This window comes from Colletotrichum fructicola (assembly GCF_000319635.2).
Source record: "Colletotrichum fructicola Nara gc5 chromosome Unknown KSG_Nara_v1_contig11, whole genome shotgun sequence".
NCBI classification, from domain to species: Eukaryota; Fungi; Ascomycota; class Sordariomycetes; order Glomerellales; family Glomerellaceae; genus Colletotrichum; species Colletotrichum fructicola.
The window spans coordinates 2,137,350-2,150,202 of NW_027094061.1; the positions used below are offsets into that span (position 1 = coordinate 2,137,350).

General features: G+C 49.9%; 5 protein-coding genes across 5 annotated transcripts; all 5 read left to right on the plus strand.

The window, feature by feature from the left end:
• Nucleotides 1-9: 9 nt before the first annotated feature.
• CGGC5_v017123 (uncharacterized protein) lies at nt 10-944 on the plus strand (the record flags this gene model as incomplete). Its single annotated transcript, XM_032027949.2, has 2 exons — nt 10-120; nt 183-944. The coding sequence occupies 2 exons, from the start codon at nt 10-12 to the stop codon at nt 942-944; spliced, it is 873 nt and encodes a 290-aa protein (XP_031875729.2).
• Nucleotides 945-1,586: 642 nt separating this feature from the next.
• CGGC5_v017124 (uncharacterized protein) lies at nt 1,587-1,910 on the plus strand (the record flags this gene model as incomplete). The annotated part of the gene is made up of 2 exons (XM_066153773.1): nt 1,587-1,830; nt 1,882-1,910. 2 exons carry the CDS (start codon nt 1,587-1,589, stop codon nt 1,908-1,910), a joined length of 273 nt encoding a protein of 90 aa, XP_066006867.1.
• Nucleotides 1,911-2,472: 562 nt separating this feature from the next.
• On the plus strand, nt 2,473-3,889 carry chit1 (Endochitinase 1; the record flags this gene model as incomplete). Its single annotated transcript, XM_066153774.1, has 5 exons — nt 2,473-2,564; nt 2,631-2,729; nt 2,786-2,835; nt 2,901-3,821; nt 3,882-3,889. The coding sequence occupies 5 exons, from the start codon at nt 2,473-2,475 to the stop codon at nt 3,887-3,889; spliced, it is 1,170 nt and encodes a 389-aa protein (XP_066007085.1).
• Nucleotides 3,890-6,447: 2,558 nt separating this feature from the next.
• CGGC5_v017126 (uncharacterized protein) lies at nt 6,448-6,866 on the plus strand (the record flags this gene model as incomplete). Its single annotated transcript, XM_066153775.1, has 2 exons — nt 6,448-6,750; nt 6,813-6,866. 2 exons carry the CDS (start codon nt 6,448-6,450, stop codon nt 6,864-6,866), a joined length of 357 nt encoding a protein of 118 aa, XP_066006868.1.
• Nucleotides 6,867-6,876: 10 nt separating this feature from the next.
• POGK-2 (Pogo transposable element with KRAB domain) lies at nt 6,877-8,043 on the plus strand (the record flags this gene model as incomplete). Its single annotated transcript, XM_066153776.1, has 1 exon — nt 6,877-8,043. One exon carries the CDS (start codon nt 6,877-6,879, stop codon nt 8,041-8,043), a length of 1,167 nt encoding a protein of 388 aa, XP_066006869.1.
• Between the last annotated feature and the right edge of the window lie 4,810 nt (nt 8,044-12,853).

The window sequence follows — 12,853 nt, forward strand, 5'->3', positions numbered from 1 at the left end:
ACTGTGAACATGCGGTGGCTGAACGGCTTGAACGTTGCTGTGTGGGTGTGCTCCCTGCTTCTGTTCCTCTTCTACGTCACGCCTGGCTGGGATACCACCCAGCATTGCTCTTTGTTGAATGTGAGGACCCTCACCGACCAACCCTCGTGGGCCCCGCCTCGGCCTGTCTAACATGTCAGCAGGTAACAACAGCAAATCTGGTGAAGAACGTCAGCGATGCATTTGATGTCTTCGACAAAGACCAAAGCCAGCGACGGCTGACCATTCCCGACGATATTTCTGATCCCCTCAAATCCATCGCCACCAAAGCCGGCGCGCATGTGGCCACTGTTGTCGCGTCGGCAGACAAGGCCATCAGCACGGGCGCTGTGGGGCTCATGAATGGCCTAAACGGTTGGCGCGATGCCGTTCCCGTGTATGTCTGTCTCCAAACAAGGGGCGTCTGGCAGCTTGGGTACCCCAACGACACGACCAAGCTCGTGCCGTATGGGGAGCTGAACATGTCGCAGACGTTCCATATCAAAGCCTTGGAGAATCTGTGGCAGGCGGCCCGGCTGGTCGTGCCCGGCCTGCCGGAGACCGAAGCGTTGGACATGGACAGCGCGGACCTGGGCGCGCTCAGCGGGTTGGGCATCGCCCCATACTGGCTCTTGTCGTTTGTCCTGGTCGGCACATGCACGGCCATCGTTCTATCGATTTTCCTCCCGCAGGGTCTGCTCCTACTGTGTATTCCCCGTATCGTAACGGTCGCCCTCCTCTTTGTTGTTTTGTGCGTTGCGTTAGCTTGCATGGCCATCTGCGTCTCTCTTCCGCTGCTGGCTGGCAGGGTGTTATCCGTGTTGGGCGCGAACGTAACGACGCAGCCGGGGATTGCTCAATGGCTTTCGGTGGGGGCGGTCGTTTGGACATGCATGTGGGCCCTTCTCCAGTGTGTATGTGTTTGAGTTGGCTGTCGATAATAAGACTACTTTGCATGCCTGTACTGTAGTTACAGTATAACATACGCTAGGAATTCTTCTCACCTCAAGCAGGAAACCTCTCCGTTGCTGCGTAGTGACCGATAATTCTATGACTGCGGTGATATGAAGAATAGTATCACCGTAACATGGGTGTATAGGCTGACCTTCGTGAACAAAGATATTGATGTAACGGCGATGATAGCAAAAGTTAGCAAGAGAAGTATTTATTCCTGTACTGCGCTGCAGCTTCGAACAATGAAATCAGGTTTCCTTCTCTCACCTGGTAGACAAGAGTTTTGGCCATTTTTCACTATGTTGCTGGTCACAGAAAGCAAGCCCCGCAAAGGATATGTACCTCCGCTGAACAGTCACGAAGCCCCTACCCGAGACCGCCGCTGGAGCACATCGCCTGCGTGCTGTATATGTCCGAGACGCACCGCGCCTCCGGCCCCCATCAAGCCGCCACAGCTTGCCCCCCTTCGAACAGTTCAACCACAGTTCACCAGCTCGAAGCCCAGGGTATCACTTCCGACTTTACGCCAAGCTGGCCTCGAACAGTTTCTTACTACACCCGATCCGAGTGCCGGACCGAGTGGTTTATTGCAAGATAGGGATGAACCGCCCACCATGGCCCATCGGGACCTGCAGCTTCGGCCCAAGCTGGCTCGAGAACACGCGCACCCTCCCCCGGCGTACACAACGTACACGAAAACACAGAAAGCGTACATCCACAGCCTATTGGGCAGCGGCACGTCGTACAAGTTCATGGAAAGAAAACCTATTCGGCAACATCCTCGCTCCTGCCGCGCTCAACAAGGTCTTCAAAGTGTTCAAGGCCTGTACTTCGAGCACTGCGGGGAAGAGCGAGACCGTTCGTCTTGTCGCCAGACGTTTGCCAACACTAACTCAACCGCTATGGCAGATAAAAAAACCGAAACGCGGCGGCTTTGAAAAGTTTGTCATCCAGGATGTACTGTTTTGTTCCAACAGGGCATACCTTCTAGAAGCTGGAGTAAAACGGTGTACGAAACGTTCATTATACACTGCTAGATTCTATCAAAGTTTCATGCCAAAGATTCATACTACAAGAATGCGATATATGTTACTTAGGAAACTCTCAGTAGGTCGCAGTAGTAAATGCGGCGATGAATGCATCTTACGTAGCTGTAAGATTTGCAATCGGTCAAGAACAGTATCCAACCCGGGAAGTTTTATTCCTCAGGATTGAAAGAGCTTAGTCCCAGCGTGGCACCGGCTAACGTGACTGACTATATTGCGGCACCTGTGGTCATGACAACTTCTTCTAGTCGTGGCGCAGTTAGCTCCCATGACGGCTGGGTGACAAATGTTACCCAAGAGAGGAGCAGCGGAACCGAGATCCAGCTTTTGCCACGGTGGTGACCTTCGCTTTTGACTTTTCTTTCTCTATATCATAAGCGTGAAGACTTTCTTATAGCCTCACAAAAACTGTAGAATTTGTCCCCGTCACAGCTCTTCCCCGCACGTAGAGAGCATGGAATACTACCGGCTCAAGATTTTCCTCATGTTGAAAATGCTCGCTATCTCAGGAGCCTCTTTCCAAAATGCTGTTTACTACCCTAACTGGTATGTTATAACTGCCACTGTCGCACTGGTTTGGGTAGCTGATCAACTATTCATCAACCTCTACAGGAGCGTCTACGGGCGGAATTTTCACCCACAAATGCTTCCAACGTCTCGTATCACTCACGTCCTGTACGCTTTCGTCAATATTGCGCCCTCTGGAGAGGTGTAAGTTGCTCTTGAGAGCCACAGCTGAAGATTCAACTCAAAAACTTCGTCAATAGGTTCTCTGCGGATTCCTGGGCGGATTCGGAAAAGCGTTATCCGACCGACTGTACGTGCTCATTTTCTTTTGGCGAAGTGGCCCTGTTTCAGCTACGAGACTTACTAGCGAAATAGCCGTGAACAGCAACGGAGAGGATGTGTATGGCTGCGTCAAGCAACTTTACCTTCTCAAACAGGCCAACCGACACCTCAAAGTGATATTGAGCGTCGGGGGCGCCACTTGGTCGAGCCACTTTGCGACAGTTGCGAGGTCTGAGCAGAGCCGACAGCTGTTCGCAAAGACGTCGGTCTCGCTAATGAAAGATTCGGGTTTTGACGGCATTGACGTGGATTGGGAATACCCGGAAACTCAAGAAGAAGCCAGAGACTACGTCCTTCTGCTACAAACCGTGCGGCACCATCTTGACGCCTATGCCGCGAAACATGCGCCTTCTTACCACTTTCAGCTCAGTATTGCGTCGCCTGCAGGCCCCCAGAAATACGAAAAACTCGATCTCAGTTCCATATCAAACGTTGTGGACTGCCTTTATCTCATAGCTTACGACTACTCCGGCGCATGGGATTCCGTCGCAGCGCATCAGGCGAATCTGTACAGCAGCACATCTCGGCCACAGTCGACGCCTTTCTCGACAGATGCCGCGGTGTCGGCCTATATTGCTGCTGGTGTCCCAAGCCGGAAGATCGTACTAGGCATGCCTGTCTACGGGCGAAGCTTTCAGAACACTGCCGGCCTCGGCGATCCCTTCTCGGAGGTTGGGCGTGGATCGTGGCAAGATGGAGTCTGGGACAACAAAGACCTCCCTCGGCCAGGGGCCAGAGAGGTATATGATGCTACGCTTGGGGCAACATACAGTTGGGATCCCGCAACGCGGGAGCTGATCAGCTACGACAGTCCATTGTCCGTTCAGCAGAAAGCTGCCTTCATCAAATCTCGCAGATTGGGTGGGGCAATGTTTTGGGAAGCTAGTGCAGACAATGTTGGCAACGCTAGTCTGATAGCGGCGTTGCACAACGAGATCGGTGTCCTTGAACCAGGTGAAAACCATTTGTGTTACACTGACAGCAAATATGCCAACGTGGCTAAAGGAATGGTAGCGAACTGAGCATGCGTCACACGGATGGACTGAATCTGGCAGTTGCGTATGTAAATAAGTCTGTCGATCATCCGTCAAGGCTTCGATCAGGATCAAAAGACCTCCATGCAAGGCCGGTCTTTACTGCTTGGTTTTGTCTCAAGTCGCTTGTAGGTTTGCGCGTGTAACATTCAAAAATCGAAAAGACGGTGAGTAATAAGATCCACATCCGATTTCTAGTTACTAGAAATAGAAAAATGATGACCGTTTTATACAATCATTTGTGCGTATATAACTAACTTAATTAGGATGCTAGTCAGCAGATACGACTATAAATTGCGTAGTAGGGACTAGTAATAAACTGGCTCCAGCATTCTAGTGTAATTATTTATTCAGCTCTCCAGCAATACTTTCGAGATGAAAAACCTCTTGTCACTACGCAATATCTTTGCGGTGAGAAGCCTCTTACTTGTGTGGATATGAAGCAATGCAATCATCCACATAGAACAGGAACTCATCGTCGAGACCAGTTGACTGAGGCTCTTAGGCCGGACTATCTTCGCCTCCGACTTTGCGCAAACGTCACCGTTAACAGTTTTCACATCAACGCAGCGCTAATCTGACTTTATCTTAAGTTCTGCTAATGCTTGTCGAAGATGATTCATGACCATCGGGCCAGGATGTCCCATACTTCTGTGCCATAAGATCTAGCCCCCAGATAGGAGCTTCCTCTCCAAATAGCTAGTATATCGTTTTTTTTCGAGTTGAAGTGAGTTTTGCAGACGTAAGTGAGATCCATCCATCTTAAACCACTACTACCTGGGCTGAAGTCAGGCCAGATGCCCCTCTTTATGAGAAGATCGTGGGATACAACATTGACATGAAATTCACCGAAATGAGCAATGCCGCGTAGTCTCATCAACTTCTGACCTCTTTTGTCGAAAATAACGATATTAACAGTTCCATATTCCTCAATAAGGACTTTCTAGGTGACAGCCCAGATGAGGTCTCCCCCCTGGGGCTTCTCAATCGGTATGAAAGCGCGAACGATCCCAAAAGGCATGATTTCCAATCCTTCATCGTAAGGAAGTGTGTGCTTCCATAAATAGCTTGAAAGTGTTGTGCTGAACGCTGCTTCAGTTGCAATGCTGCAAATAGATCCCTACAGCCATCATATAGTCATTCAGGCTTAGCAAGACATATCTTAAGCTTTGGAAGTTCAGAGATGTTCTTCTTGACTTTGTTTTCGACGTTAGACCTTCTTTTCCATTTGGTATACGCAGATTCAGGGTATAGATAGAAACAAAAGTCCTCCTGAGTGTTTCCCTCCATCGCAAGCAACGCAAGAGAGTTCCTGTCCAATCCGGGAAGATCTCTTGTTGAGATTGCTCACCTTGCCTCATTTTATGAATACAGGGGGTTTAGAGGAGGCACTTGTAACTCGTTGCAGGTGACTGTCCCTCGGAAGATCTGTTGTTGTGATTGCTTCTTTCTATTCTTTTCTGTTTTCTTGGTCAATAGATTGATTTGCTCTCTTAGGTATCTCCTGGATATATTGAGACCAATCGTATTGCCTCACACCTTCTTGTCTATTATTGTCACGTACGATGAGATTCAAGTGCTTAGGGGGGGTATTTAGGAGGGTCTCGTGAAGAACCATGAACTAGAGAGATGTCTAGAATGCAAGAGGGGTGAAACATTTTATCTACTGGATATAGGACTTCTACTTTTCGAATTACTAGATTATGTTAGAGCGACTCTTAACGGGAAAGATCCCGAGATCTCAACAGAGGTTGTCGAGCTTTTGTTGTGCCTAGGGGCCTTCCTGGGCTCCTGTCGTCAAAGTACCCAACTCCCATCGCATCGATCGACTTATCAAGTGTCTTATCACTAGTAGAGAGAGTCTTGCTGATTGTTATCAAGACTGTATTCTCAATCTTTTGTTTAACAATTATGAGTCCAGCCTTTCTAGTTTCAAATATTTTGTGGAGGGAGTCAAAGTCCTTTGCATCTTGTAGCTATTCAGGCCTCTTATCAACCGAAGATCTGCCATTACAATTGTATCGGGAGCTCGAGAAGGAGATTCACTAGGAGGAGTTCCTGATGGTCCCCACCCCCCTGCCGTAGATCCTTCGGCTGAGTCTTGCTGGCTACCCTGCTTCTGGTTTGTTATCTTAGGAGGATTTCATTAGTCCTTATGAACAGGTCTCCTGAGAGGTTGTATCATGAAATCGCTTCATAGGAGCTTTTTGCTCTTGGCTTCTTCACGGTAAGGGGGAAGATTTGCCGCTTGGATCGCTACGCAAATCTACTCCCACCAGCTACTCTACTCCTGACGTGATTCACGGATAGCCTGGGTTTCTCCATCTTGGCACATGTATAAGTCAAAGCACCCACTTTCCGGCCACCCCTGCATTCCGGCCACCCAAAAAATGCCGCCCAGCCACCCACTTTCTAGATAACCTCCTACTTCTAACTACTACAACATTTTCTGTTTTTATCCAAACTCCATCATTTTTTCAGGATACCTTTTTGATTACTTAATGGTTCAGTATACCGAAAATGAGATTAACCAAGCCCTTGCCGATATGGCAAATGGCATATCGGCCCGCAATGCCTCCAGGCGATGGGGAGTACCACGATCAACACTTCAAGACCGGACTAAAGGCGCCCAACAGAGAGCAGCTGCCTTTGAGGACCTCCAGCGACTATCCCATACCCAGGAGGCTAAGCTGGCCAGCTGGGTGCAAATCCAGGCTGACCTCGGGCTGCCACCAACCCATCAACAAGTGAAGGACTTCGCCCAGCGCATCCTCCATGCCATGGGGGATACCCAACCCCTAGGCAAGCGATGGATGGATGGATTCCTGCGAAGAAACCCATCTATCAAGGTCCAGAGAAGTCGCTCTATTGATTCCAGGCGTGTTAATGGGGCATCTACTGAGGTTATTAGGCAATGGTTCAAATATCTCGCGATGCCTCGCATCACAGCCATCAAACCAGCTAATCGATATAACATGGATGAGACTGGCATCCTTGAGGGCAAGGGGGATAATGGGCTGGTGCTGGGAAGGGCTGCCACGAAGTCAGTTAGGAAAAAGCAGCCTGGATCACGAGCCTGGGTATCTATCATCGAGTGTATCTCTGCTGTTGGCAAGGCACTGCATTCACTGGTTATATATAAGGGCAAGAAGGTCCAACAGCAGTGGTTTCCTCTAGACCTTGACCCATACAATGGATGGGAATTCACAGCAACAGAAAATGGATGGACTACTGATGATACTGCTGTTGAGTGGCTGCAAAGAGTCTTCCTCCCTCAGACTAGGCCCTCTCAACCTGACCAGGTCAGACTGCTTATCCTAGATGGGCATGGGAGCCATACGACAACAGATTTTATGTGGGAATGCTATACCAACAACATCCATCTATTATTCCTACCACCACATACCTCCCATGTCCTCCAGCCACTTGATCAGTCAGTCTTCAGCCCTGTCAAGGCAGCCTATCGTAAGGAGCTTAGTTACCTCACCCAGTGGAACGATTCGACTATCATAGGCAAGAGGAACTTCATAACATGCTATCAGAAGGCTCGCCTTGCTGGTCTAACAGAAAGCAATATAAAGAGTGGCTGGAAATACACTGGGTTATGGCCTGTTGCTGCTGCAAAGCCACTTATGAGCTCCCTACTACTACCCAAGGCATCATCAGCATCACTAGCACTATCAACACCACTCAACAAGAAGGCTAAGGGTGCTTATGATGCCCAGAATTCCCAGGATAACGAGGAATGGGTATCTGGTTCCTCTGCTGTTAAGTGGTCTACGCCAAGGAAGATGAAGGACCTTGGCGACCAACTACATCTGTATAGTCAACTGGAACAAAGTATCGCCACACAACGCCAGCTCTTTAGAAAGGTGAAGAAAGGCTTCCAAGAGCAGTCCATGGAGTTGGCTACCGCCCAGCATCAAATACAGCTCCTCCAGGCCCAAGTCAACAATAGCATCACTAGGAAGAGGAAGGCTGTTCACATCGACCCAAACACGAAGTTCGCGACCATTAGCGACGTACGGCAGGCCCAGATTGAGGCTGGCGATGCCCTCGATGATACACATGAATCCAGCGCCTCTGATTACCCTAGTGAGGCCGAAAGCTGTATAATAGTGGCAGCGATACCCAGTCGATAGTTGATTAATAAAGTGGTGGTTGTTATGAATGCATCATTTTTGGGTGGCCGGCCGGAATGCAGGGGTGGCCGGAAAGTGGGTGCTTTGACTTAGTTCAATCTCTAGATGGCTTCGAATTGGTAATCGCATCACTTTGACCGTTCAATTTCAGATTTACCACACCGCAATGGATTGAAGACTTCTCCTATATAGTGTTGTTGTTATGGTATAGGGACGTAGTAGATATGAGGATAGCTGTAGTATGATACCCTGGTTACATTACGGCGCTGGAGCTTCCACTCTAATACTATAAGTTTCCAAGGTAATACGTACATATAACTAGTCACGCTCAAATTCGACTGTAATGGTGGCCGACGGGAGCTTCATAGACCGCAGATCTACTTAAGCGCAGCAAGAATCTTGATATCTCAAGTTAGAAGAACCACCTGTCATGAACAGGTCTACAATTGGTAAATGTCCCGGTAATCTTTCGTCCGTTTTCTTCCGCGCGTGGCGGAACCTCTGTCATCACAAACATTCATGCCGGTTTGATTTCAAACCTTCGGCTCGTATCTGCTGAAAAAAAAAACGATCGTTACTCATGGTCTATCCATGCTTAGAATACCTACAATATTGACTGAATTCGAATGGGCCAGTTGCATATTTTTCAACATCCGGCCTGATCATGCTGCAGGGCCGGTAGGAGTTCAAAATGTGAAGATTTGTGGGCATGGGCTCAGTCTCTTCGACTCCACAGCGCCGGGCTAGACACTCCACGGATGTGCAAGCCATGAAATTGGGAAGGGCAGCCTTTCTGCACGAGTACAACATCTCCGCACGAGTGCAGCTTTTCTGCACAAATACAGATCCCATGCACGAGTACAGGTCTCATGCACAAGTACAGGTTCCGTGCACAAGTTCAGCGTCTCTCTATAAGCAGGGGAGACTTTTCAAGCGCTCAAGCAGTCATTTACTGAACGGACTCTAATCAATGATGAAATGATGCTAAGGCCGATGCTCACTTTGGCCGAACTTAGGGAACTTTTTGCTACAGTTCCTGTCAACTAACGCACAAGTATGTCTCCCCTCACATTGTATCCTGGGTCACCGTTCCAGATATCAAACTATCAAACCCCAGGTTCGTCGACAGACGAGGTTGACGAACACCGGTTAGGCTCTCTTACGTGTCATGGTATTATCGATACAGATGTGTATAGGCTGGCCCTGGGAGGTAAGGAGGGCCCGTCGGAGCCCTGCCCTCGCCCCCTCAGCCTCCCCATCAAACACTTCTGCTAAGCCAAGGCGGCCGCAGCCCTGGGCTATACGTTTGTTCTTACGGTATATAACAAAGCCAAACCCTGTAGCGCCATCAGGGGCCTTAGAGCCGTCTGAGTAGATAATAGTATGCTTATCTGGCACAGTCTTCAGCCAGGCCTGGAAGATCCTTGCTGCTACTTCCTTCGTCTGTGTGACTATAGGGTGGTGAGACCCGGGGGGGTATTGCGGCTGTAGGAGTGCTGGCCTTGGGCACTTAGGTAAGAGGCCAGCTGTTCTTTGGAGCCTGGTCTGCTGCCGCCCTGGCTGTAGAAGCCTTGGGACCAAGGGATGTTGTTGGTCAACCTTCTGTAGGCGTGTAGCGAAGCGTAGTCGCGCTGCCGCAAGGGCCACCTCTGCTGTTGGTAGGCCAGCATCTCGGATGAGGGCACTGGTTGGTGTGGTCTTCCAGACAGGTAGGATAGCCCTTGCTGCTGCTGTAATAACTCTTCCGACTCTACAGGCTAAACCCTTCTGCCCTGTGCCGACTATACTGGTGCTGCTGTTCAGGGCTGGTCTGGTCAAGCCTGCATACCAGGTCTCAGCTCTATATAGGGCTATTGGGAGGGCGCAAGCAATAGCTGCTTTTCGAACTGCAGCTGCTGGGAGCCCCCCTTTTGTGTTTGTAAGGTGCTGTAGGAAATAGGCTACCTTCTTTGCTGCTGCTACCTTTATTCCCACATGGTGTTGGAAGGTGAGTCTCCTATCAAACCAGACCCCTAACCATCTTATAGGCTTTATTGAGGCCTTAATAGTTAGGCCTCTGGCTTGGATATCTGGTAGGTCTGTTGTCTGTTTATGTTTCCTGCTGAAGTGGATTGCCTCACACTTAGCTGGGTCAAAGGCGACTTTATTTTCTGTTCCCCAGCTGAGGATACTAGTGATCTCCTGGCCTAGGGCTGTAGCGTTCTCTTCTAGCGAGGGGCTAGTAGCTACTAAGCCTATATCATCTGCATAGCCAAACCGTAGCTTCCGATCATCAGCTAGGATATCAGCTATATAGAGCAGGAAGAGGATAGGGGATAGTGGAGAGCCTTGCGGTAGTCCACAGGATAGAGGGAAGTCCTCTGTAGTAGTATCCTCTAGCCTGACGCAGGCTGTTCGGCTAGAGGTGAAGGTGTAGATCAGTCTGATCAGGCTACTAGGCCAGCCCTGCTGTCGTAGCCTGACAATAAGTTGGTTTCGTAAGACGGAATCAAACGCCCCCTTGACGTCCATTGTTGCTAGCGTCGCAGTAAGCCCTGTATCTAGAGCCCTCTCAATCTCATGGGTTAGACAGGTTGTCAGGTCGAGTGCAGCCCTCCCTGGTAGGGCTCCAACCTGCTGTGGGCTGGCAACCCCTTCTAGGATAGTAAGGTAGGCCATCCTCTTTGCTATCAGCCGCTCTAAGCCTTTGCCTAAGCAGGACAGCAGGGATATTGGGCGCCAAGAACCAGTCTTAGAGAAATCTGTTTTCCCTGGCTTCTGGATCATGACAATTTCCGCATTGCGGAAGGGTCTAGGAAAGTAGCCTACTTGAACGCAGGCCTGGAAGAGCTGTTGTATAGGCTTGGCTACTAATCCCCAGGTGCATTGTAGCAACTTTGTAGTAATCCTATCAGTCCCAGGGGTTGTAGCTTTTGTCAGAGTAGCCTGGCGTACTTCCTCTATGCTAACTGTATTCTGCCAGGGTATAATACGACTTATAACCACTGGGGTACTAAAAGGGTTCCCAGATAGGTCGTCTGTAGCACCAAATCGCTCTAGTAGAGCCTTTCGCAAGGCTTGGGCTTTATCGTGGGTATTGCTGATCGTCTGCCCTTCCACTATAAGAGGCGGAGCTTTAACTGCTAGGCTAGACTTCCGCCAGCCTATAATTTTATATAGGTCTTGGTCTGTCTTAGCCTCTTCGATCTTAGCAGTCCAGTAGGTGCGTTTCGCCCTTCTCACAGTTGTTAGGAAGACTTTTTGCTCCTCTAGGATAGGGGGAGGTATGACCAGCCCAGGTTCTTGGGCCTGTTGGCGCCTAGCCTTAATAGCAGCTTGGTGGGCTACTGAGCATTCTTCTGTCCACCAGGGGGCTCCCCTACCCTGATTAGTCCGTCTCTTGCCTACAGCTTGAATAGCTGTATGGAAGAGGCTGACCAGTTGGGCAGCTAGGGTGTCCAGCTCTGCTGGGCTGGGCAGTTCCCCTAGAGTAGGTAAGGCTGTAGCCCCAGCCTTTACTAGGTCGATCAGCCGTGGTAGGGCTGACTCCGGGACTGAGAGCTGGTTAGCCCGGCGTCCCTGTTCCTGGGCCCTACTCATAGGGATAGTTGTTGTGATGGCTTCGTGGTCAGCCCCTGGGTGTAGGTGTGGGCTGATATAAGCCTCAGTAAAGGGAATATTTGAGAGGGTTAGGTCGAGGGTATGCCCGTGGGTATGGGTAGGGGCCCCAACCTCCCCAATAAACAGAAGATTGTAGCCTTCCGCCCATTCTGCAATATCGTCTCCTCGATTCCGGCTAGGGGACCCAGGTTCCCAAGAGGAGTGGCGGGCATTAAGGTCCCCAGCGATAAGGGCTCTCTCTGGCGGTTGATAATCTAGAAGGAGGCTGGTTGCTTGGTTTATAGGCTCATCTGGCGGCCTATATATGTTCATAATAGTGAGGTCGCCAGCTTTTACCCATAAGATATCTCTTGATTGGGTAGGTCTTTGTTGCTGTATTTGCAGCCTTAGACCTTTGCGTGTGTAGGTCATAACCCTAGGCCTTGTGTCTCTGCTGTTCCAGAAGTCAACTGGTACGTAGGAGTCAAAGCCTGGGTGTGTATTAATCTGCATCTTATCTCTATAGCCTATCCAGGGTTCCTGGACCAAAACTATGTCGATCTGATGTGCCCAGCAGAGCTCTAAGAGAGCTGTATGGGCTGGGCTCCTCTTCCCCACATTACACTGGGCAACTCGTAGTACCTGTGGGGTAGCTGGTCTGAGCCTATAGCTCTGAGTCGAGGTCGAGGTGGGTGTAGGCGTTAACAACGTTATAGTCAGGCTTCTGGGCTACCCTCTGGCTCCTGCTGCTGCTTGGGAGTGGTAACCCTACAATACCAAGGGTATCCTAAGGCTGGCCGATCGGATACGGCGATTTGGGAAGCGTCCCAACCTTGATAATTACATAAGAGGGAGACCGGAAAACCTAACGCACGAGGCACTAAGCTAGCTGCAGATAGGTTACTCATTGTTCTCGGCCTGCCCGAAGTGCAGGGCCTGGTAGCGCAGTCAGACTGCCTGTCGGTCGTGAGAGTCAGAAGTCGTTTGCGTGAGTAGGCAGATACTTTGTTTGGAAAGTGCTTGAGGTCTCATGCAATGGCGAAAATGGAATTCTTCCACGCACGGTCAACTTGCAATTCGTCTCTGCGATTTTCTTCCTTGACTTATATAACCAGTCCTTGCAGCTTCCGCAGTATTGGAAGTGGAAGGATGCCGTTGATATAATCACTGACAGCAGCGGTGAAACTGTGGACGATTGTCGCATTGGGCACTTTATTGGCCGGGTGGCAGC